The 25,865-nt window shown below is 39.7% G+C and overlaps 1 protein-coding gene and 1 pseudogene across 1 annotated transcript; one reads left to right on the top strand and one right to left on the bottom strand.

The window, feature by feature from the left end:
• Window positions 1–1,805: 1,805 nt before the first annotated feature.
• LOC112919872 (dihydrofolate reductase-like) lies at window positions 1,806–2,530 on the top strand (annotated as a pseudogene).
• Window positions 2,531–13,707: 11,177 nt separating this feature from the next.
• B2M (beta-2-microglobulin) lies at window positions 13,708–20,352 on the bottom strand. Its single transcript, XM_025998636.2, has 4 exons — window positions 20,048–20,352; window positions 16,522–16,797; window positions 15,222–15,247; window positions 13,708–14,222 (listed from the first exon to the last, which is right to left on the bottom strand). Exons 1-3 carry the CDS (start codon window positions 20,133–20,135, stop codon window positions 15,234–15,236), a joined length of 378 nt encoding a protein of 125 aa, XP_025854421.1. The 5' UTR covers window positions 20,136–20,352; the 3' UTR covers window positions 13,708–14,222; window positions 15,222–15,233.
• Between the last annotated feature and the right edge of the window lie 5,513 nt (window positions 20,353–25,865).

The raw sequence follows: 25,865 nt of genomic DNA, 5'->3' as shown, positions 1-25,865 counted from the left end.
CAGAGGGAGAAGCAGGCTTCCTGCAGGGAGCCCGATGCAGGACTGGATCCCTGGACCCTTGGATCAGAACCTGAGCCAAAGGCAGCGGCTCAACCCCTGAGCCACTAGGTGGCCTTCATTTCTTGATTATGTATTGACTATTTACTATGCCAGGACTGTTAGTTTCCAAACCAAAGTGGGCCCGCTCCTTGATGAGTTATAGAGAGGGACTACACCAAATGGAGTTGCCTTACAAAGTCAACTTTATTTGTACAAACAAGGCGATCATGGGAAATCATTTCCAAAGGTGTGTCTCCCTGAACAAGGGAAATTTTGCAGGCTCTTTTTATTAAAAAGATATTGGGATGTTCTGAGGGAGATTTTAACATTACAATGAGCTGAGGTAACTGCTGAGCACTTTTTGAATCCTCTGGGCAGGCAACTTTCTCAACCGTTAGAATAAATGAATAAACTTTATGATGTAGGAATAATTGTTCCATTTTATGGATATGGTAACAAAGAGTCAAACCAGTAATAATGATTTTTCTAATTTCTTTTGTGAATTAGGATCCAAACTCAGGTCTGAGTTCCTGGGCATTCACACTTTAATTCTAGCCCCTAGAAATTTTGAACTTTTCTTTTTTTTTAATCTTTCTATTTTTTAAAGATTTTATTTATTTATTCATGAGACACACACACACACACACACACACACACACACACACACACAGAGGGGCAGAGAGAGAAGCAGGCTCCATGCAGGGAGCCCGATGTGAGACTCTATCCCAGGTCTCCAGGATCACTCCCTGAGCTGAAGGCAGGGCTAAACCGCTAAGCCACCAAGCTGCCCAATTTTGAATTTTTAATAGAAGTTTGGGACTTCAAGTGTTGTGAGCCCCACAGAGGAAGTTAACAGGAAACTCTCAGTAGCAAACTGAAGCTCCACCCAGGTTCTATGAGCTCATACCCAGCTTTTTTTTCACATTTTGCTGTTAACAACTAGCACCTACACATTACCACAGCCCTGCAGACTACCCTACCGCACTGTAGTGAGCTGGAAGTAGCTTGGAATTTTATGTTTCATCCCACACAACGCATTCTGCAGCTTATAGCCAAAGATAGGCTGATGTGAGGTCCCAAAGCCCAGCTCCTTTGCTTCAAGGCAAAACTAATGTTGAGGGGTGTTCCCTTGTTCTTCCCATTCTCTCTTCTTCATTTTCCCACTCCCTTATTGGTTTCTCCTGGAAGCTCTGTCTTTATAAGCCACTTATATCCAAATTCTGGATTCATGGACTGCTTCTGCAAGAGCTTAACCTAATGTGCTCCCTGACTCTTCAGATGATGAAAATGGCATGCACACTTCCAAACAGTAAGGATGACTAGAAAACCCCTTCAAACACCGCTATGACATTTTGGGGCAGCAAGAGTACTCTCTGTTTTTTCTAAGAGAAAACAGTAAAGAGGAAGTGGCCCAGGGGGGTGGGGAAGTCTCACACTTCTGTGGTCTTCAGTTAGGCCTGTGTGCTAAAAAATAGAAGTAGCTTCTTTGTTTCATAGACTTTTTAATCATAGTAAGTGCTTGATACATAGCTAAACCTTTTTTTCTCAATTCTATTTACCAAAGTTTTTTTCCTAACCAAGTTTCCCTTCCTTTTTATTCTCCAAAGTATCAGAATTTTTTTAATGCATGAAGTTTCCAAACTACTCAGATATTTAGGACCCAAATTGGTTAGTCTTTGATTGTTTTCTAAAAGCCTAGAATCCAAGGAGACAATTTCCTGCCAAGCTGGGCTGTCTGTGTTTGTCTGCTAAGCTGCATCCTTGCTGTGTCTCAGAACGTGGGCATCAGTAAGAATGGGGACCTGCCGTGGCCCTCCCTCAGGAATGAATTCAAGTATTTCCAAAGAATGACCACATCCTCAGTTAGGAGGTAAACAGAATTTGATGATTATGAGAAGGAAGATATGGTTCTCTATTCTGGAGAAGACTCAACCTTTAAAGGAAGGAATTAATTTAATGCTCAGTAGAGATCTCAAGGAACCTCCACAAGAAGGTCATTTTCTTGCCAAAAGTCTGTTTGATGCCTTAAAAGTTATTGAGCAGGGGTACCTGGGTGGCTCAGTGGTTGAGCGTCTGTCTGCCTTTGGCTCAGGTCATGATCCCCGGGTCCTGGGATGAGTCCTGCATTGGGTCCCCATGGAGCCTGCTTCTCCCTCTGCCTATGTCTCTGCCTCTCTCTGTGTGTCTCTCATGAATAAATAAATAAAATCTTAAAAATAAAAGTTATTGAGAAACTAGCATTAGCAAACAAAGTGGACGTGGTTTGGATTGTGGGAGGCAGTTCTGTTTTATAAGGAAGCCATGAACAAGCCAGACCACCTTAGACTATCTGTGACAAGGATTATGCAGGAATTTGAAAAGTGACACATTTTTTTCCAGAAATCGATTTGGAGAAATAAAAACTTCTCCCTGAATACCCAGTATTCTTTCTGATGTCCAGGAGGAGAAAGGCATCAGGTACAAATTTGAAGTGTATGAGAGGAACGATTAATGTGAAGGTGTTTTCTGCTTTATTTCAAGTAGTTCCCCCCTCCCTTCCAAACAATTGTATATTTTAATATTAGAAAAAGTTTTATTGATTTAGGCCAATGGGTAATTATTTCTAAGCAATTAGTCTTTGTTAGTAATCTTAATTAGACTATAGTTAAAATCAATCTTAGACCATATCAGATACCATTTGTGAACCATTTCTTTCTGTAACTGTATGGATACCCATCAAGGACCAGCATGTGCCTAAGGTAGCATATCTACCAAGAACCAGAGTGAGAAAGTCCCCTGATAGCATGAGTTGAAACCATGACCTAGGACAGACAGATTTGTCCAAAGGTCAGAAATGGATTATAAACAGAAGATCTAGAACTGAGATATTAAAAGAAAATTCAATCAAAATAGGGACTATGAATTCTCTATACATAGCACACCTCTGAAAAAGTTCTGTTCATTCAGACGGGGAATCAGTAAGTTGAGAACTCCTGTATATTCCATAGGGACGGTAAAGAGGCGGATAGGACACTATTTTTTTAAGGTTAAAAGAGAAGATTGAGACCTCTAAAAACTCTGTTTCTGATATTCAGTGAGATTCCATGGGATTTATGATGATAGAAGAAGAACAGGCTGCTCTTTACAAAAAAGAGGAGTCTAAAAATGGCATACGGCTAAAATTAGAAATTGAAATGGTGATGAATTGATAATAGATAATGCTAGAAACCAAAATTATGAAGAAGTTGGAAATTAAACTAAATTTCACTGAATTAAAAAAAGAAAATTAAAAGAAAAAGCCAAGAGTCCAAGGAGAGAGAAGGCTAGTTTTTGTCCTTAAAACCTTAATGACTACATCACAGACAAAATATTTATTTTATTAAGGAAAGACTTTGAATTTTTCCTCAAGAGCTTAGGGTATGGGCAGCCTCAGCAGTTTAGCACCGCCTTCAGCCCAGGGCCTGATCCTGGAGACTGATCCTGGAGACCCAGGATCAAGTCCCACATCAGGCTCCCTGCATGGGGCCTGCTTCTCCCTCTGCCTGTACCTGTGCCTCTCTCTCTCTCTCTCTGTCTCTCATGAATAAATAAATAAAGTCTTTTTTTTTTAAGGGCTTAGGGTATAAGAAATAAAGTAAAAAGCAACAGCCCAAAGATATTGGGAGAGTGATTGTAACCAAAAACTAGAAAAGATAACATTTGCCAGTTCCTGTATTGTTTCTGTTTATGCCATGTTTTCATTAGAGATAGTGAAAAAAAAAGTGAACTACAACAGTTATTATTTTGAAAACTTTTAAAACAAACATTATAATAATAACAATGACCATTTCTTATGTTTTATTTCTTTTGACGTTATCAAAATATAATTTGAAAACTGGATATTACTTCCAAAATACTTGGGAAGACATACCCTCAGTGCAATGCTGTTTACCTCCATTCCTTCCTTCCTTCTTACATTCTGCTATAATTAGCATATAGTGTTATATTGGTTTCAGGTATACGATATAGTGATTCAATGATTCTATACATTAATCAGTGCTCATCACCATATGTATACTCTTAATCCCCTCACCTGTTTTACTCATCTTCCCCCCTACCTCCCTTCTGGTAACTACCAGTTTGTTCTCTATGGTTAAGAGTCTGTTTTTTGGTTTGTCTCTTTCTTTTTCTTTGTTCATGTGTTTTGTTTCTTGAATTCCACATTTGAGTGAAATCATATGGTATTTGTCTTTCTCTGACAGATGTCTTTCACTTAGCATTATACCCTCTAGATCCATCCATGATGTTCAAATGGCAAGATTTCATTCTGTTTTATGGCTAAGTAATATTCTACTGTATGCATATACCACCTCTTCTTTGTTCATTCATCTATTATGAATACTTGGGCTGCTTCCATAATTTGGCTATTGTAAATAATGCTGCAATAAACGTAGGGGTGGATATAGTCCTTCAAATTAGTGTTTTTGTATTCTTTGGGTAAATACCCAGTAGTGGAATTACTGGATCATATGATAATTCTATTTTTAACTCCATACTGTTTTCCACAGTGGCTATCAGTTTGCATTCCAACCAACAGTGAATAAGTCTTCCTTTTCCTCCATATCCTGTTCAACAAAACTATCTCTTATATTTTTGATTTTAGCCATTCTGATAGGTGTAAGGTGATATCTCATTGTAGCTTTGATTTGCATTTCCCTGACAGTGAGTCATTGTTAAGCATCTTTTCATGTACCTGTTGACCATCTGTATGTCTTCTTTGGAAAAATGTCTGTTCGTGTCTTCTGCCCATTTTTAATTGAATTACTTGGGTGTGTGTGTGTGTGTGTGTGTGTGTGTGTGTGTGTGTGTTGAGTTGAATTAGTTCCTTATATTTTTTGGATTTAAACTTCTTTCAGATATGTGATTTGCAAATATCTTCTCCCATTCAGTAGGTTGTCTTCTAGTTTTGTCAGTTGTTTCCTTTGCTGTGCAGAAGCTTTTTATTCTGATATAGTCCAAATTGTTCATTTTTGGTTTTGTTTCCCTTCCCTCAAGAGACATATCTAGAAAGATCTTATGGCTGATGTCAGAGAAATTACTGCCAGTGCTTTCTTCTTGGATTTTTATGGTTTCAGGTCTCACATTTAGCCCTTAATCCATTCTGAGTTTATTTTTGTGTGTATGATGTCAGAAAGTGGTCCTGTTCCATTTTTTTCATGTAGCCATCCAGTTTTCCCAGTACAATTTGTTAAAGAAACTGTATTTTTCCCATTATATACTCTTGCCTTATTTGTTGTAGATTAATTGGCAATATAATTGTGGGTTTATTTCTGGGCTCTCTATTCAGTTCCATTGAAATATGTTCCTATTTTTGTGCCAGTACCATACTGTTTTGACTAGTACAGCTTTGTCGTATGTCTTGAAATCTGAGATTGTGATTTTATTCTTCTTTCTCAAGATTGCTTTGGCTATTCAGAGTCTTTTGTGGCTCCATACAAATTTTAGGACTATTTGTTTTACTTCTATGAAAAATGCTGTTGGTATTTTGACAGAAATCACATTAAATCTGTAGGTTGCTTTTGATAGTGTGTACAATTTAACAAATATTTGTTTTCCCAATCCATGAGCCTAGAATATCTTTCCATTTATTTGTGTCATCTTCAGTTTCAACAATGACCATTTAAAAATAATAATAAAACAGGGGCATCTGGCTGGCTTAGTTGGTGGAGCATGCAACTTGATTTTAGGATTGTGGGTTTGGTACCCATGTTTGGTGTAGAGATTACTTAAATGTAAAGTCTTTTAAAAAATTAAAAGGGAAGCCTGGGTGGCTCAGTTGGTTAAGTGTCTGCCTTCAGCTCAAATCACGAACCCAGAGTCCTGGGATCAAGTCCTGCATTGGGCTCCCTGCTCTGGGGGGAGCCTGCTTCTCCCTCTCCCTCGGCCCTTCCTCCTACTTATGCTCTCTTTCTGTCAAATAAATAAGATCTTTTAAAAAATTAAAATAAAATAAAATAAACAAAAAATAAAAATCTTCTGAAAAGCTAACCATACCAAATTGAACACTAGTAACTGATATCTCTGGCTGGTGAAACTAACAAGATTTTTTTTTTCCTTTCTGTTCATATAAACACCTTTTTTTTTTTTTTTAATAATGAACTATACTCAAATGATAAAAGTAGTAAAAATTAAAATCATATAAACGTATGTAAATTATTTTTTTTAAGTCTACTTTCAAGGGGTGCCTGGATGGTACAGTTGGTTGAGCATCGGACTCTTGGTTTCAGCTCTGGTTGTGATCTCAGGGTTATGAGATCAAGCCCCACTTTGGGTTCCGTGCTCAGCAAGAGTCTGCTTAAAACTTGCTCTCCCTCTTCCTCTGCCCCTCCACCCTGTGCCCACATGTGCTCTCTTGCTCTCTCACTCTCTAGAATAAATAATAAATATATTTTTTTAAGTCTATTTTCAATTGTTCCAAGGAAGATGGCCAAGTAGGAGGACTTTAAGCTCACCTCGTCCCATGGAAACAACTATAGATAACACTTATCAGTGCAAATAAGAAAACAACCCAGAGACTGCCAAAACAAACACTATAACGAAGTGTAGAGGAGAGGCCACATTGAAGAAGGTAGGAAGGGCAGAGATGAGGTGGGGAGCTAAGTGCCTGATTGCTGGAGGAAGGGAGCTTTGGGTGTGGTGAGGGAAGAGCAACAGACCCTTACACTGAGGAGCCTTGCACCTGGAAGAGGAATCCCCAAAACATTTGGCTTTGAAAACCAAAGGGACTGAATTTCCTGAGTTCTTACAACCAGCATGACTTAAGTCCTGGAACTTTAAAAATCAGCAGTTTCAGCTCTAAGAGAGTGATAAGAAACTGCGTCCCTGGCCTTAAAGAGACAGCACAACAAACAACCTACGGAGACCAGAGATTGGGCATAGAAGCAGCAATTGGTACGTGCAGAAGAATGAAATTAGACTATTCTCTTACACCATACACAAAGATAAACTCAAAATGGATGAAAGATCTAAATGTGAGACAAGAATCCATCAACATCCTAGAGGAGATCACAGGCAACACCCTTTTTGAACTTGGTCACAGGAACTTCTTGCAAGATACTTCTTTGAAGGCAAGGGACACAAAAGCAAAAATTAACTACTGGGACTTAATCAAGATAAAAAGCTTCTGCACAGCAAAAGAAACAGTCAACAAAACTAAAAGACAACCTACGGAATGGGAGAAGATATTTGCAAATGACATATCAGATAAAGGGCTAGTATCCAAGATCTATAAAGAACTTATTAAACTCAACAGCAAAGAAACAAACAATCCAATCATGAAATGGGCAAAAGACATGAATAGAAATTTCACAGAGGAAGACATAGACATGGCCAACATGCACATGAGAAAATGCTCCACATCCCTTGCCATTAGGGAAATACAAATCAAAACCACAATGAGATACCATCTGTGTGAGGTATGAGATACCACAGTGAGAATGGTGAAAATTAACAAGACAGGAAACAACAATTGTTGGAGAGGACGTGGAGAAAGGAGAACTCTCTTGCTCTGTTGGTGAGAATGTGAACTGGTATGGCCACTCTGGAAAACTGTGTGGAGGTTCCTCAAAGAGTTAAAATAGAGCTACCCTATGACCCAGCAATTGCACTGCTGAGGATTTACCCCAAAGATACAGATACAGTGAAAAACCGAGACACTTGCACCTCAATGTTTATAGCAGCAATGTCCACAATAGCCAAACTGTGGAAAGAGCCTTGGTGTCCATTGAAAAATGAATGGATAAAGAAGCTGTACTCTATGTATACAATGGAATATTACTCAGCCACTAGAAATGACAAATACCCACCATTTGTTTCAACGTGAATAGAACTGGAGGGTATTATGCTGAGTGAAGTAAGTCAATCGGAGAAGGACAAACATTATATGGTCTCATTCATTCAGGGAATATAAAAATAGTTAAAGGGATTAAAGGGGAAAGGAGAGAAAATGAGTGGGAAATATCAGTGAGTATGACAGAACATGAGAGACTCCTAACTCTGGGAAATGAACAAAGGGTGGTGGAAGGGGAGGTGGGCTGGGGGATGCAGTGGCTGGGTGACAGGCACTGAGGGGGGCACTTGGTGGGATGAGCACTGGGTTATATGGTATATGTTGGCAAATTGAACTCCAATAAAAAAATATACAAAAAAAAGAAGCAGCAATTGGAAAAATGCCTGGGGCATATGGGAGGGAGAATTATTCATAAATCTCAGAGTTTGCTGAAGGACTTCTTCAGGAACAAATGAGCTGGCAAATGTCATTTCTCTCCCCAGTGCCCTATCACAAACACAGGGCCACCTGCAGAAACCAGCACAGCATTGGCATTTGCTACCTAACTGCTTATACCACACCTTGCCCCCTCTAGCTTGGCCTGATTCCATCCAAGCACTGCAGGTCCCGTCCCCTAAAAGACTAGTGTAACCTTGTCAACATTGCATATCTGGACTGCACATTTTGCAGGACCTCAGTCCTGTCAGTGAGCTGGCAGGTCACCTCCCATGAGGATGCACACATATTATTGAAACTGCCTGCCCCATCTTAGCAGCTGTGTATCCTCTGTGGAATAGAACCAGCTTGTACAACTTGTGGTCTACAAGGCCCCTGCCTGCATATGCTTTGTGAAGCAGCCCCCTCCAGCCCTAGTCTCTGTGGCAGCTGCTCATCCCCTATGGAAAAGGATTGGCACCACCTTGCTAAAAATGTGCACCCTGCCCACTACTTTTAAAAGCAAGAGACATAGTTGACTTTCCTACCAAACAGAAACAGACACAGAGAGTTAGACAAAATGAGACAGATGAATAAATAACAAATGAAAGAACAGGACAAAATTACAGCAAAAGACCTAAACAAAATGGAGATAATATGCCTGACAGAGAATTTAAAGTACTGATCATAAAGATACTCACTAGACTTGAGAAAAGAGTGGAAGACAACAGTGAGGCCTTTAACAAAAAGAAAAAAGAACCAATCAGAGATAAAGAACACAATAATTGAAATTAAAAAATACACTAGATGAAAAAAAAACAAAAAAACAAAAAACAAAAAACAAAAAAAAATACACTAGATGGAACAAATAACAGGTTAGAAGAAGCATAAGAACATATCAGCAATCAGGAAGACAGAGTAATGGAAACTAATTAAGCTGAGCAGCTGAGAGAAAAAAGTTATGCAAAATTAGAATGGACTTGGGGAACTTAGTGACTCCATCAAGTGTAATAACATTTGAATTATAGAGATCCCAGAAGAGAGAGAAAAGGGATCAGAAAATTTATTGGAAGAAATAATACCTGAAAACTCCCAAATTAGGGAAAGGAAACAGAAATTCAGATCCAGGAGGCACAGAGATCTCCCAACAAAATCAACCCAAAGAGGTCTACACAAGACACATAGTAATTAAAATAGCAAAAAGCAGTGATAAAGAAGGAATTGTAAAAGCAGGAGGAGAAAAGAAAACACTTGATGTAAATACAAGGGAAACCTCAGAAGGCCAGATTGTTCAACAGAAACTATGCAGGCCAGAATAAAGTGGCAAAATATATTCCAAATGCTGAAAGGGAAAAAAAATCTGTGTCCATTGATAGATTAATGGATAAAGAAGAGTGGCATAGACACACACACTGGAATATTATTTTGCCATAAAAAAGAATGAAATCTTGCCATTTGCAACAACATGGATAGTTCTAGAAGAGTATAAAGCTAAGCAAAATAAGCCAGAGAACTACAAATACCATATGATTTCACTCATGTGAAATTTAAGAAACAAACCAAATGAACAAAGGAAAAAAAAGAGAGAGATAAACTAAGAAACAGACTCAAGTAGAGAACAAACTGATGGTTACCAGAAGGGAGGTGGATGGGGGTGGGTGGGTGAAATAGGTGATGGGGATTAAGGAATGCACTTGTCATGGTGAGCATTGACTAATATATAGAATTATTGAATCACCATATTGTATACCTGAAATGAATATAACACTGTATGTTAACTACACTGGAATTAAATTTTTTAAAAAATAAAAGTAAAATTAAAAGCCTATTTTTATCTTACTCCTGCCATTTTAGTCCCTGCCCTTAGGTAAACATAGTTAAAAAATTATTGTATATATTTCTGGACCATATCCTCTGAGTGTATCTGCTTAAAGAGTTTGCAAAAAAAATGTAAGAGGCTAATATAGTTTGTTTAAAAATGTATAAAATCGAATCAGAAGTAGCACCTCAGCTTGGAATGCCTAAAACAGGCAAATGCTGGTGTTCTCAATGAGGGGTGAACATAATTGCCGCCACAGCTGCCAAGATGGATGAACAATACTTTTTCTTTATTTTCACTATTTGATGATGAAGAGGACAATTTTAGAACAATTCTAAAATCAAAAATTTAAAGGTTTATATATTTATTGGGGCACTTGAGTGATACAGTCAGTTGGGTGACTCTTGGTTTTGGTTCAGATCATGATCTCGGGGTCTTGAGATTAAGCCCTACTAAGCTCAGCACAGTCTGCTTGAGATTTTTCTCTCCCTCTCCCCCAGCCCTTCCCCTGCCCCCACCTCACACTTTCTCTCTCTCTCTCTCTCTCTCTCTCTCTCTCTCTCTCAAATAAATAAATCCTTTATTTAAAAAAGATCTGAAAAGGCTACATACATGATTACAACTTTATTCTGGATAAGGCAAAACTACAAAGATAGTAAAAAGATCAGTTGGAAAAAAGAAAAGATCAGTTGGTTGTCAGCAATTGGAGAGCAAAAGGAAGTTGGTGGGATAAATGAATAGGCAGCACACGGGATTTTTAGAGCAGTGAAATACTCTGATAACGATGGATACATGTCATCATATATTTGTGCAAACCCACAGAACATACAACATCAAGAGGGAACTGTAAGGTAAAATATGGATTTTGGTGATAATACTATGTCAATGTAGATGGGGGTTTTGGTAATAGAGGAGGCTTTGCATGTGTGGGGCTAGGGGATATATGGGAAATCTCTGTATCTTCCCTTCAATTTTGCTATGAATCCAAACTACTCTAAAAACATAAGGTTTTTCTTAATTGAAGTATAGTTGATATACAATGTTGTATTAGTTTCAGGTGTAGAACATGATTCAGTAATTCTATACATTATACAATCCTCACCACAGTAAGTGTAGTTACCATCACCATACAAAAGTATTATATTATTATTGACTATATTCTCTATGGTATATTTTTCATCCCCATGGCTTATTAATTTTATAGCTGGAAGTTTGTACCTTTTAATCACCTTCACCTATTTTGTCCAACCTTTCTCTTCCCCCTTCCCTCTGGCAACTGCCAGTTTATTCTGTTTTAGTCTGTTTCTGTTTTTTTTTATTTCCAAATATAAATGAAATCATATGGTATTTGTCTTTCTCTGAATTATTTCACTTAGCATAATACCCTCTAAGTCCATTCATTTTTTTGCAAGTGGCAATCTTTTTTATGGCTGAGTAATATTCTAATATATATATATTATATATATCATACACACATACACACACACACACACACACACACACAGACACCCCGTATCTTCTTTATCCATTCATCTAGGGACTATGGGTGGACACTTAGGTTGTTTCCATAGCTTGACTAGTATAAATAATACTGCAATAAACATAAGGGTTCATATAACTTTTCAAAGTACTGTTTTCCTATTGTTTGGGCAAATGCCCAGCAGTGCTATTACTGGATTGTATGGTATTTCTATTTTTAACTTTCTGAGGAACCTCCATACTGTTTTCCATAGTGCTGCACTAATTTTTATCCTACCAACAGTGCACAAGGGTTTCCTTTTCTCCACATCCTCACCAATGCTTGTTGTTTCTTGTCTTTTTGAGAATAGCCATTCTGACTGGAATGAGGTGACATCTCATTGTAGTTTTTATCTGCATTCCCGTGCTGGGTGATGTTGAGCATTTTCTCATGTGTTTGTCATCTATACGTTTTTTTGGAAAAAATGTCTATTTAGGTCTTTTGGCCATTTTTTAATCAGGGTTTTTTTTTTTTTAGTTGTATGAATGCTTTATTTATTTTGGATATTAACCCCTGATCAGATATATCATTTGCAAATATCTTCTGCCATCTAGAAGGTTGCTTTTTGTTTTGTTGATGGTTTCCTTCATTGTGCAAAATCCTTTTAGTTGGATATAATCCCAATTGCTTATTTTTACTTTTGTTTTCCTTGCCTCAGGAAAGATATCCAGAAAAATACAGCCAAGGTCAATGTCCAAGAAATTATTGCCTATGTTTTCTTTTAGGAGTTTTATGGTTTCAGGTCTTACACTTAAGTCTTTAATCCATTTTGAGTTTACTCTTGTGTACAGTGTAAGAAAGTGATCCAGTTTTCCCAACACCATTTATTGAAGAGACTGTTTTCCCCATTGTATATCACTTCCTTGTCATAGATTAATTGACCATATAATCATGGGTTTATTTCTGGCCTCTCTCTTCTGTTCCATTGGTCTATGTGCCTATTTTTGTGCCAGTACCATACTGTTTGGATTACTGTAGTTTTGTAGTATATCTTGAAATCTGGAATTGTGATATCTTCAGTTTTGTTCTTTCTTAAGGCTGCTTTGGCTATTTGGGGTCTTTTGTAGTTCCATACATATTTGAGGATTTTTGTTCTAGTTCTATGAAAAATGCTATTGATATTTTGATAGGGATTCCTTTTGAATCTGTAAGTTGCTTTGTGTAATATGGGCACTTTGACAATGTCAATTCTTCTAATTCATGAGCATGCTGTATCTTCTATTTGTTTGTGTCATCTTCAATTTCTTTCATCAATGTCTCATAGTTTTCAGAATACAGGTCTTTTACTTCCTTGATGAAATTCATTCTTAGTAGCTTACTCTTTTTAATGGAATTATAAATGGGATTGTTTTAATTTTTCTTTCTCCTACTTCATTATTAATGTATAGAGCATAAGGTCTTAATTTTGCTTTATTTTTTAATTTTTTTTAATTTTGCTTTAAAGATTTTATTTATTTTAGAAATAGAGAGCACGCATGTGCACAAGTAGAGGCAGGGTGGTGGTGTGGCTAAATAAACAAATGCACAAAGCTGGTCATCATGTATAAACTATATTTTAAAACTGAAAAATCCAGTATTTTTCATTCAAAGTTTATCTATTGCTTGCTAAAATATGAGATCCTCCAGATACTTTTGTTGTGCACATTCCTTGTGTCTTGGCCAGGAACAGAAAGAACACTGGCTAAAAGACAGAGGCATGGGGGATCCCTGGGTGGCTCAGCGGTTTAGCGCCTACCTTCAACCTAAGGCGTGATCCTGGGATCCCGGGGTCGAGTCCCACATCGGGCTCCCTGCATGAGCTTGCTTCTCCCTCTGCCTAGGTCTCTGCCTCTGTGTCTCTCATGAATTAATAAATAAAATCTTTAAAAAGAAAAGAAAAAGACAGAGGCATGGTCACACAGTGGACCACTGTTGTCACCCTAAGTCACTTAATTTCCCTGGGATCCTATTATTCATCTGTAAAATGCAGATCGCTAAGGCCCTTTTCACTGTGAGTCAAGCCCTGTATAACAGGGGTTTATACTCTTTTCCAAAGGATGTTTGAAGACTGTTTTCCTGTTTGAAAACAAAGGGGTAAGAGAGGGACTGATATACAAGAAACTGAACATGTCAAGTTTTACCATTGTTTTAATTATTGAAACAAAATTAATGTAAGTAGAATCATGTGCAACAGTGTCTCTAACATATGGAAGAGGTAAATATGAATTTTATACAATAAGGTATATTATCCACTGTAACAAATTTCCAATAATTTGGCATTTATCTTTCAAAAAATGTCTCCCAAATTCTAAGCAAAGTATGCAAATTGGAGATTAACTCTAAACAGGCATAATTATCTTCTTATCCAGTTTTTCTGAAGAGACTGAAGAGTTCAGGTCTGACCAAGATATTGATGGTGAGTATGAGAATTCTCTCCTCCATATCTCTAAGCTTCCAGCCCCACAGCTATAGCTACTGGCCCAGATAGGTCAAGCATAGTGACACAGTGCCCAATGTAGAATTAACAACTAGATTGTATTTGTATTTGTTTCAATATAACTTTATGATTAAAGCATAAAAACCTATCAGCATGAAGAAGAACCAAAGCATTTGGGATTAGTTCAATAAATGCATCATCTTCAAAGCTGAAAAAAAGAAAATAGATTTGTTAGCAATACATTTATTTAGATTATAGATTGCACCACCAAATTTGTCTAACTTCTGCTGTGTAAATAACTGTTTGTAAAAGAAATAGCTGCAGACAATTTTCCAAACCCATTATAAAGAGCATATCCCATTAATTTATCCCCTTGGCTCTCTCACAACCTTAGAGGAAAAAATGCTGGTATTAGAGTTCAGATCCTGGCCCTCCCATTTAGTAACTATGTGATTCCAGGCAGGTCACCCAAACTCTCTGATGCTCTGTCAAGTTAATTTCCCTATGCTAGAATGTAACAGGAAATTTGAATAGGTTTTTAGTACCATGGTACCCAGTAGAGATGAATTTCACTGAAAAGCTGGATTTTTTACCTCTGGACTCCAACCAACAATGCAGAGAAGTACAATTCCTCCCCCTTTCACACTGCTTGAAGTTTCTACAGATACATGTATTATAGTATCCTTACATTGCATTATAACAGTCCGTTTCCATTTCTCTCCTTTGTTGTACTAGGAGCCTCTAGAAGGCAAACAGTGCCCACACACTGAAGCTAAACAAGAGATTGAAGGAATGGGGTATCTGTAAAAACCATGTCACTCCTGTCTTGGGGCTGAATAATAAAGCAACTGCTATGCAAAGGAAGAGAACAATTCATTTCTGAAGGCCCAGAGATGCCCACCATAGAAATGGATGAAGAAAGATCAAATCCTCACAACTACTGTGGGTAACTGGCTGCCTCTACCACATTACAGTGCCCCAACAGCTCTGACTGTGTGGAGGGCTAGTGACACTGGCAGCATTAGACCGTTCCCATGCCACTCCACAGGAAAAGAAAATGTATTCCCTGGAGGATTCTTGCGTATCTGCTGAAATGCCACCCTAATTAATGTCTTCCCTATAATGAGGGTTATCCTACAAGGTTGTCTATAAATAGTCCCCAGGACAGTCAAACAAGAAAAGTATTTTCTTAAGGTTAGAAACCTACCTGTGATGCTAGTTAGTTGTCTCGGTCTACAAAAAAGAAAACCAAGAAAGACAGTAAGTTTTACTTTTAAGATATTATGTATCAACAAATGTCTAAAACTTATAAATGAGGCTGTTAGAATAGCCTGCTGTCCCTAACTATGAATACCCAGTAAGTCCCAACCTTGCCTTCTAGTCTCAGATCCCAACTCAGCTGCGAGTACCAAACAAGATACTAGGATAGCAGATCATACAAAGGCCTGTGGCTCCCTGAGACTTTTGATGGTTGTAAGTATCCATGAGGCTGCCAGGAAAGCCCAAGGCAGCCAGTTAGGTAAGAAACACTGGGAGTTTGGGATGTCTGGGTGGCTCAGTGGTTGAGCACCTGCCTTCAGCCCAGAGCATGATCCTGGAGTTCCGGGATCAAGTCCCACATCGGGCTCCCTGTATGGAGCTGTTTTCTCTCTGTGTGTCTCATGAATTAATAAATAAAATCTTAGAAAGAAAGAAAGAAAGAAAGAAAGGGAAAGAAAGAAAAGAAAAGAAAGAGAAGAAAAGAAAGAAAGAAAAGAAGAAAAGAAAAGGAAAGGAAGAAAGAAAGAAAGAAAGAAAGAAAGAAAGAAAGAAAGAAAGAAAGAAAGAAAGAAAAAGAAATACTGGGGGTTCATGTGCATTTGTGCAGGTGCTGGCTGCAGGCTGCTACTTCTCCCTGAGAAGAAAAGAAAGAAAAGAAAGAAAGAAAAGAAAGAAGAAAAGAAAAGAAGAAAAGAAAGAAGAAAAGAAAAGAAAGAAAAGAAGAAAAGAAAAGAAAGAAAATAAGAAAAGAAAAGAAAGAAAGAAAGAAAGAAGAAAGAAAGAAAGAAAGAAAGAAAAGAAAGAAAGAAAAGAAAGAAGAAAAGAAAAGAAGAAAAGAAAGAAGAAAAGAAAAGAAAGAAAAGAAGAAAAGAAAAGAAAGAAAATAAGAAAAGAAAAGAAAGAAAGAAAGAAAGAAGAAAGAAAGAAAGAAAGAAAGAAAGAAAGAAAGAAAGAAAGAAAGAAAGAAAGAAAGAAAGAAAAAGAAATACTGGGGGTTCATGTGCATTTGTGCAGGTGCTGGCTGCAGGCTGCTACTTCTCCCTGCTCTTGCTGCAGGAAAACTGTTTCAGGCATCATGCTGTGCTGAGGTCTCTCAGCAGGTCCCACTTAAGCAGAGTTTTATAGTTAGTGTTCCCTGCCAATCCCAGCATGTGTTTTTTTTTTTTTTTAAACATCAAAGCAGCTGTAAGCTGTGCCTGTGCTCAGATACAATTGTCAGTAGCTGAGGAAAGAACATAGAAACTTACCCCACTTAACGATCTGGGGCTCACTGAGAGTAACATGCTTTACACGGCAGCTAAACTCATCCTGCTCACTGGGAGTGAATTCAGTGTGGACCAGAAGATAGAAGGTCCAGTCCTTGCTGAAAGACAGGTCTGTCTGTTCTGCTTTCATCTCCTTTCCGTTCTTCAACAAATCAATTTCAATCTCTGGTGGATGGAACCCTGACACGTAGCAGTTCAGGAAATTTGGCTTTCCATTCTCTGCTGGGTGTCGTGAGTACACTTGAATCTTTGGGGAATCTGTGGGACATGAGGGAAAGACAAATGAAAATTGCAGAGTATTTCACCTGGGGCTACCTTGGTCTAAAGTTAGATCAGGCAAGGAATGTTTAAATTTGATCACTGAGGGACGCCTGGGTGGCTCAGGGGTTGAGGGCCTGCCTTGGGCCCAGGGTGTGATCCTGAAATCCTAGGATCGAGTCCCACGTCGGGCTCCCTGCATGGCGCCTGCTTCTCCCTCTGCCTGTGTCTCTGCCTCTCTCTCTGTGTGTCTCTCATGAATAAATAAATAAAATCTTAAAAAAAATTTTTGATCATTGATTTGTCCTAATTCCATTTCCACTCTGGCCAAATGAGGTTCCACTTTTCCAAAAGGCTACCTCCATTTTGAGGGATAAACCATGCCTTAGTATCTTTTTCACATAATTGTTCTACTCATGGCTTTTTGTTTGTTTCTAGCAGGTTTCTAGTAGTATCATCTTCTATCTCTGGAGTTTGTGCCAAAGAATCTTAAAGATTCATAAATATTTAAGAACTTTTCTGTAGAGACTCTCAAGAACTTTTGATGGATTCTTAGCACCTATATAATTCCTCTACACATCTCACAAGAGTTCTCATGATTTGGCCCCAATCTCTTTTTTAAACTTCACTTCTCACTTCACACACTCTCCAAATATTTTTTTTTTCTTTTTAATGTTTACTCCTTTCCTTTTTAGTTCATGCTCCTGCCTAGATCCCCGCCCATCTGACTTCTCAATATGTATTAAGTGTCTGGCACACAGCAATTGCTCTGTAAATGGCAGATTATTATTATTATTATTACTTCAAACAAAATGCCTACAGAAGCCAGAAATACCATAAATGAGTGAATTGGGCTGGGTAAGAACAATAGGGAAGGGTGATGACTGTGCAAATGAGAAAGCACATACTCTCTGTCGTGACCAAAGTAAAGTGTGCAAGACTGGGATCTGCATTTTTAACTAGCACCCTTAAGTGATGGCTATAACTAGCCATATTGGGAATACATTGCTGTAGAACAATAGTTTCCAAAATGGAATGCATAACTAGACCATCCCTGGGGATAAGGAAAGAAGCTATCATAAACTCCATTTCTATATTTTTCATCCAGTGAAGAGAAGTGTTACTGTTACTAAATGAAGATTGACACTAAAGTGTCCAATTCACTTTTAAATACACATACATGCAGTGTATATGCAGTGTATATGGTTACTAAAGGGCAGCAACTCTGTGTCCAGCAGGTGGTGGGGAAGAGGAGTACTAGGCTACTCTGACCCGGTCTATCTATCTAGAAACACCCTATCATAAAAGGAAAGGTCACCAGCCCCACTAGGAACTAGACTGGTGATTCCAAAGAAGCCTTGATTTTTTTTTTTCCCATAAAGTTAAAAGTGAAGACAAATCAGATCGCTCTTTGTATCAGAACTTCTAATAATTAGAACACAATAAATGCCACAAGAGTCAGAGTACAGGTTCATCAGGTGTAGAATTCTCTCTTTGAGGGAGGCAGGCAGGGTTCTGCAAAAACATCACAATAATCTCTTCTAAGAGGAGGACGCATATCAGACAAGACCTGGGTTTGAATTTGAATTCAGCCCCTTACTGTTTCTGTGACTTTGGGACAGTTAGTTGAGCTCCTGAAGCTTAACTGAAAAGTCAATTTATGTCTACAGTGAAACAAAACTCACACATGGGACAGAGCAAAAAACAGACCCCCAGAGGCAATCATCACTACCCTTTTCTTGTGTATCTTCTAGAAGTGATTTATTCATGGCATGTATTACTTTGGAAATTTTCAAATTCAGATTTCTCTTTTAATATCAGCTTGTTATTTTTAAAAAGATTTCTATGAAAAAAATAAAATAAATTTAAAAAAATAAAAATATTTCTGTGGTCACCCGCAAATATCAATAGTGGCATCTGTGCTTTATTTTGTAAATAGATTATAAATTAAATACCTTTTTTTCATGAGCAAAATACCCCCGCTTCACAGAGGCTTTTGTGAGGGGAAAATGTGAGGCTTCTGGTATATTGCAGGATGTTTTAGAACGTGCTCAAGATCTACAGCGTCCCTGACGGGCGGCCTGGGTAACCGAGTTGATGGCCATTATCACTGGTTTTACAATCCTTGCCTGGTAAACCTTTGCTTTTTTCAAAACAGAAAGTAGAAGCTTAGTTCATCCTGGAAAGAACCAGGCAAAGAGCCAAAGAGGAAGCCCTACTGTGAAGAAAAGGCAACAAGGGCTCCTGGCCCTCTAGCCTCCTGGCAGAAACCTAACACCCAACGGCGAGGAGGAGATACTGAAAAACCGCAAAGATCGCAAAGGGCGCCCACGCCCACAAAGACTCTCTGCCGTTTTCCCCCGGTGTTGTGTGATGAAGTTGCTTACACTTTTGGTGTCTCGGGATCCCCGGGGGGGCTCAGCGGCTGAGAGCTGCCTTCAGCCCAGGGCGTGATCCCGGGGTCCGGGGATCGAGTCCCGCATCGGGCTCCCTGCGTGGAGCCTGCTTCTCCCTCTGCCTGTGTCTCTGCCTCTCTCTCTCTCTCTCTCTCTCTCTGACTATCATAAATAAATAAAAATTAAAAAAAAAAGAATTATAAAAAAAAAAAAAAAAAAAGGAATCAAATGGCACAAAGCACAAAACGTCCCCAGCAGGCCCCCTATCCATAACGACGTGCTCTTAGGATTCTGAAAAGCGACAAGTAACAGGAACAAGTGAATTAATGATGTCAGGGCGCTTTGTAGCCCCTCAAGACGGTGTACGAAGTCCACGTGCGGATTCCTCCCCGCGGTGCCGCCGCGCAAGTGTGGGGGTACTCGTGGGGCGGCGGGGGCGGCGGCGGCGGCGGCGGCGGCGGGAGGACGCCCGGAGCGCGGGATCCGAGCCCAGACCGACGTCCCGGCCCTTTGACCGCGCTGGACTCCGCGTCCGTAGGACCCGCCCTCCAGGCAGCTGCACCCGGGGAGCGAGCCCCCACCTCGGTCGCCCCGAGATCCGTCATCACCCGAAACTTTGTCCCGACCCACCCGGGGCCCCGCGCGCCCCCGTCCCCAAGAAGGAGATAGAGGCTCGCCCCCCCCCCCCCCACGCCGACCCCTCTCCCGGCCGCCCCGCCGCTCCCGCCGCGGCGAGCCCCAGGTCCGAAGGGGAACAGCGAGGAGGCGGCGAGGGGGGTACAGAGTCAGGGCCGAGAGGGCCAGAGAGACGGGGCGCGGGGGGGGGGGGCGCTGGGGCAGGAGCGGACACTCACGCTGCACGGCATCCAGGCGGCACACAGCGGCGAGGATGAGGAGCAAGGCCAGGAAACCAGCGGTCGCCAGCCCGGGCCGAGGAGCCATTGCCGCAGAGCGCCAGCGCCGCGGGACGGGAGACTGCGCCGCCCGCCCGCCCGCGCCGCCGCTATATAGTCGGGGCGCGCGCCGCCAATCAGAGCCCTCCTGGCAGGCGCTGTCACGCGTCGCCTAGTGCGCGAGGCCCAGCAGGGTTAGGAAGAGGGACTCTCCCGTTTTCAGTTTCATTTCCCATAAAGTCTCGTGATTCTAAGAAGGCCTGGTTCGGACCGAGGGGGTGGTTTTGCTGCCTCTCGACCCGCGCGCTCCTACTTGGGGGCGCGGCAGCGCTGGGGCGAGGGCCTGGTACCCTAGAACCCTGGGCGGGACCTACCTCGGGGCAGCATCCTGCCCTGGAGGACGACTTCCTACCTCGTCCCGCACGGGTCCCACCTGAGGACCTGTGCTTTCCATTCGAGGGAACTCAAGCCCAGAAAGATGAAGGGAGTGGACAAAGGATGAACGGTGCAGGGCAGAATAGGAACTTCAAGGAAGGGCAGCCCGGGTGGCTCAGCGGCTTAGCACCGCCTTCAGCCCGGGGTGGGATCGAGTCCCGCGTGGGGCTCCCTGCGTGGAACCTGCTTCTCCCTCTGCCTGTGTCTCTCTGTCTCTCATGGATAAATAAATAAAATCTTTTTTAAAAAAAGAGAGAGAGAGAGAGAGAACTTTGATTAATAACTACGGCCCAGGAATTTAATGTAGGGTTTCTGGATTCTTTGGGCGAGAAAAGTAGTCCAGGAACCCCGAAGCCTTCTGAGGACAGCTCAGAGACCGTCCAGAGTGGACAAGGACCTCCTTACGTACTGAATTCCTTCAGGCGAAAGATTCTGTTTGTAAATAAGGCCCCTTGCCAAGCAATTCTTCTCTGTATCTTCCTGCCATTGTTAGGTAATTTTCCTTGTTTTGTTGATTTGTAGGGAAACCAACCACTGATGGCAAAAGCCATAACTGCCTAGAGTGTACAGACCCCTTTGGTACATCATCCCTGCCAGTTACCATACTAGAAGGCTTGGCACATAATTGGTATTTGGTAAATGAAATGAATGAATGAATGAATGAATGAATGAGTAGTTGAATGAATAAACAAACCAGTAAATATGGGAATAAACAGTAGGAAATTGGAATTACCCCATTAATTTTTATGGATAAGGGAAAATAAAAACTGAAACTAGGACTCAAACTCTCCTGACATTGCATTCATGCTTTAGACACTTGGAAGATAAGGGCTTTGAAATTTTAGTGAGAATTGGGATTGCATCATCCATGGGCTCAGCCAAAGAAGTCAAACCTACTGACTGTAAGAACTTAATAATGTTAGACCCCTTAAGAGAACCTAAACTTTAGAGATACCATGCAAAAGATGCTGACATCACGTGGCAGCTGAGTTCTCCAGTCTGTCGATGGAACAGTGAGGAGAGGAAGTGAACCTTGGGAGTGAGAGGACAGAGATCTTGGAAATCACCAGGGTTTTCAGTTAAAAGGAGTTGGGTTGTGATTCCCCAAGGAAACAACAAATATGCTATATGTTTATTTTACATATTTTTAGACCTTGTAATAACCCCTATTGTGGAAGCTATGTCTGAACTAGAAAAAGTAGAATAATCTCCACAGACCTAATGAAATGAGATAATGCACAGAAAGCCTCACACAGTTCCTCACAGAGTGTTCTGTTTAACAAGTGTACTATAATTATTGATGTTATTTGCCTAGTTTTCCTTCCAGCTGTACCGATAATTCTCTTGAAATATAATTGTTATGCATAAAGTTATGAGTAAAGACATTCTTGCTTCTCCCATTTGTTTGTTTGTGTTTTTAAACTCATTTAAGGCTCCTAAGGCCTGAAATGTTCGTATTTAATTGTTTTCTAGTGCCCTGGGAGTATAGGAAGACACAGGGCTATTTTTCACCTCTAAATTCTCTGTTTACTATATCACAGAGAAATATGATACTTAACATTCATTACAGATAGATTCTGATCTATTCACTTAGAAAACCAACTTAAAAAGCAATTTTAAAATACAGCAAAGGTAGTGAAAAGTATATTTTTCAGTTTTCTGTGTTTGGGGAACTCCTATATTTTTCTTAAATTTCCATTTATGACATGCTTTTGAATAGTGAGAATGAAGAATATTTTTGAATATAAAGCTTTAAAAAAATTATTTATTTATTTATTTGAGAGAGAGAGCCCAGGGAGGGGGGTAGCAGAAGGAGAGGGAGAGAGCATCCCAAGCAGACTCTGTGCTGAGTGTGGAGACTGATATGGGACTCCATCTCACAACCCTGAGATTGTGACCTGAGCCCAAACCAAGGGTCAGATGCTTAATTGACTGTACCACCCAGGCACCCCAAAACTTTTTTTTAATTGAGAGCACTGTTTGTTTAGTAGGGTAAATTTGTGGAAATCTACAATTTAATGTTATCTCTCAGTTGTGGGAAAAACAGCTGGATTTTCTTTCTTTTTTTTTTTTTTTTTCCTATATGACCATCCTAAATTTTTTTTTTACAACGAATGTTTATTCAAAATAGTAAATATTTCAGGGTGCCTGGGTGGCTCAGTCAGTTAAGTGCCTGACTCTTGGTTTCAGTTCAGGTCATGATCTCAGGGTCATGAGATCAAGTCTTGAGTCAGGCTCCATGCTCATTGAGGAGTCTGCTTGAAGATTCTCTCTCTCTTTCTCAAATAAATAAAATAATTCTTTAAAAAAATAGTAAATATTTTCAAGAATGTGGAAGAACTGGAATTCTCATAACCTCCTAGTGGGAATGTAAAATGATAAAATCACTTTGGAAAATAATTTGACAGTTTCTTAAAAAGTTAAACATATATTGGCCTTATGATCCAGATATTCTAAGTATTTACCCAAGGGAAAATAAAAGCATATGTTTATACAAAAATCCATAGCAGCTTTATTTGTAATAGCCAAAAGCTAGAAACAATCCAAACATCCATCAACAGATGACTGAATAAACAAATTGTGGTTATATCTATTGAGTGGAATGCTATCAGCAATAAGCAAGGAATGAAGTGCTGACATACACAACAACACAGATGAAATAATTATGCCAAATGAAAGAGGCCAGACAAAAAAGAGTATATTCTGTATGATTCTGTTTGTATAAAATTCTAGAAAAGACAGACTCGTCTATGTAACAGAAAGCAGATGAGTGGTTTTGGGAAAGTACAGAGTAGGAGAGAGGAGCATAAAGAAACTTTAGGGTTGATGGACAGGAGTTTATCTTGAGTTTGATGATGATTTCATGGATGTATACATATTTTAGAACTTACTAAACTGTATATTTTAAGTGCAATTTATTGTATGTCAATTATACCTGAGTAAAGCTGCTGAAAAAAAAAAAAAAGCACAGATACCTGTATTGTTGTTAGGCAAAAGAATAATGAACTGCTTGAACAAAAAGAAAAAGAATGGTACTAAAGTGGGAAGAAAATAGGAATAGGTTAAATCTCAAATGAGCTGGCTTGCACCTGAGTGGATTTCAATCAGCAGTTTTCTGAGATGGGCCCATCCAAACAGCCAGAAAAGCTAAGTCCTCTCAAGAGGAGAGTGCCAAGCATAGGTAGTACATTTGTGCCAGGGCTTTTTCAAATGTTATGTCATTAATCCCTTGCAGTTCAAAGTGTGGTCTATACATCACTGGCATCAGCAAAATTTAGGATTTCTTAGAAATGCAGGCTCTTGGGCCTATCCCAGACCTATTAAAACAGTCTGCATTTTAACAACATTCTGATTGATCCATATACAAATTAATGTTTGTGAAGCTGCTAACCCAAACCACACAACAATCTAGAAGGTAGGTATTACTTTCGTTTACAGATAAGGAGATAGAAAAGTAAGATTCTTGCCCACCTTCATACTAGGCTGGGATTCAAACACTAGTCCATCTGAATCCAACAGCCCCATAATTTCCACTAGAAAATCACTTTCAGAAAGGGGTTCATAGGAAGGATTTGTTGGTTGGCTTGAAGATCTGGGCAATGGTTAAAAGCATAGAAGGTATATGCACATGATAGAAAATTGGAACATACTAAAAACTATAAAGAAGAAAATTAGGGGTACCTGGGTGGCTCAGTTAGTTAAGCATCTGCCTTCTGCTTGGATCATGATCCCAGCATCTTGGGATCAAGCCCTGAGTCTAAGAATCTGCTTCTCCCTCTGCCCCTCCTCCACTCATGCTCTTATGCTCTCTCTCTCTCTCTCTCTCCCAAATAAAAAAATAAAATCTTTAAAAAATTAAAACTGGTAATCCTACAACCCAGAGGTGACTATTGTTAAATGGTTTAATTAAAGGAGTTTGAAGATTGTTGCCTGCTCAAAAGTGCATCCTATTTACATCTGTCTGGGGACTGGAAGTCCTCAATCTTTTGTGTTAAATTCCATTAAACTGAGCAAATGTCAGTTAAGTGCAGGCTTTGTGGAAAGCACTGTAACAATAAAGCAGAAGGGTACAACAGACTGCCCACCAGGAGATTCCCATCTTGAGTTAAAATCAGCACAATAATTAATTTGTTAGCACCCACTGCTGATTGACTTCTCAGATTTGAGAGATGTTACTAATGGACAACAGGCCCAGAGGAAATGGAACACAGAGTGGGAGTCTTTTTTTTTTTTTTTTTTTTTTTTGATAGCTACTAAGTCAGACACCATACATAGAAAAAATACTTCACAAGATCCATGTAAAGTAAATTCTATTATCACTATTTGAGGGAGAGTACATGGGAAGACTCGGTAGAGCTGAGATATCTGATTCATGGAGAATCTGCCTCAGGCTTATGTGTCACCACCAAGCTCTCTCAATTGCCAATTTGTTTTTATTGGGAAAACCATAGACATTTGGTATTAAAAACATCCAGCAGTAGAGATCTATAAAATCCCAATTTCTCTCAAATCTTCTTCACAGTAGTAACCACAATATTTAGAGTACTTTTTATTTTTAATTATAAGCCCAACATGTGAACATATGCCCATTGTCATTAGATTAGAGCAAAATTAAAAGTTCTCTGATCTCTTATCTCACTCTCCTCCCCTCAGAAACCATCATTAAGGTGTGGTGTTTACCCTGCCCTGGATATATATTGCATATAGTTTGGAAAGTGAGGAATTTTAAAATTATAACTACAAAGACTATTACAGTTTGGAACACAGCACCCACTATAAGAGGGATTAGAGGCAACATCAGCTGTCAGCTTAGATGAAAAAAGGGTTAAGTAAATGCAGAAGCCAAAAGCCCCTAACAGCGTGGGAGCAACCCCAGGAGTCAAGGATTGGGCACCATCCGTGGGGGTATTACACCCAGTGACTAAGTTATTGATACAGCCTCTTCTCAACAGGTCCTACCATCTGCATCTCAGTTTCTAGTTGAAAACTACAGAATGCTGGGGCACCTGGCTGACTCAGTCAGTTAAGTATCTGCCTCCAGCTCAGGTCATGATCTCAGGTTCCTAAGATGGCGTTCTGAGTCAGGGCTCCTTCTCAGCAGGAAGTCTTCTCCTTCTCCCTTTGCCTCTGCCTCTCCCTCACTCCCTATCTATCCCTCACCTCATGGGAGCTCTCTCTCAAATAAATACATAAAATATTTTTTTAAAAACCTGCAGAATTTTTTTAAAAGATTTTATTTATTTATTCATAAGAGACACACAGAGAGAGGCAGAGACAGAGGCAGAGGGAGAAGCAGGTTCCCTGCAGGGAGCCTGATGTGGAACTCAGCCCCAGGACTCCAGGA

This window comes from Vulpes vulpes, chromosome 15 (assembly GCF_048418805.1).
Source record: "Vulpes vulpes isolate BD-2025 chromosome 15, VulVul3, whole genome shotgun sequence".
NCBI classification, from domain to species: Eukaryota; Metazoa; Chordata; class Mammalia; order Carnivora; family Canidae; genus Vulpes; species Vulpes vulpes.
The sequence above is the reverse complement of the archived record's forward strand: the minus strand, read 5'-3'. Positions and strand labels throughout refer to the sequence as shown.

What these genes read in the sequence shown, in the direction of transcription:
- B2M (XM_025998636.2), bottom strand. Translation starts at nt 20,135, where the DNA reads ATGGCTCCTCGGCCCGGGCTGGCGACCGCTGGTTTCCTGGCCTTGCTC. An exon ending in CCGCCTGGATGCCGTGCAGC is followed by an intron (nt 16,798 to 20,047) that starts GTGAGTGTCCGC and finishes CATGTCCCACAG; the next exon opens with ATTCCCCAAAGATTCAAGTG.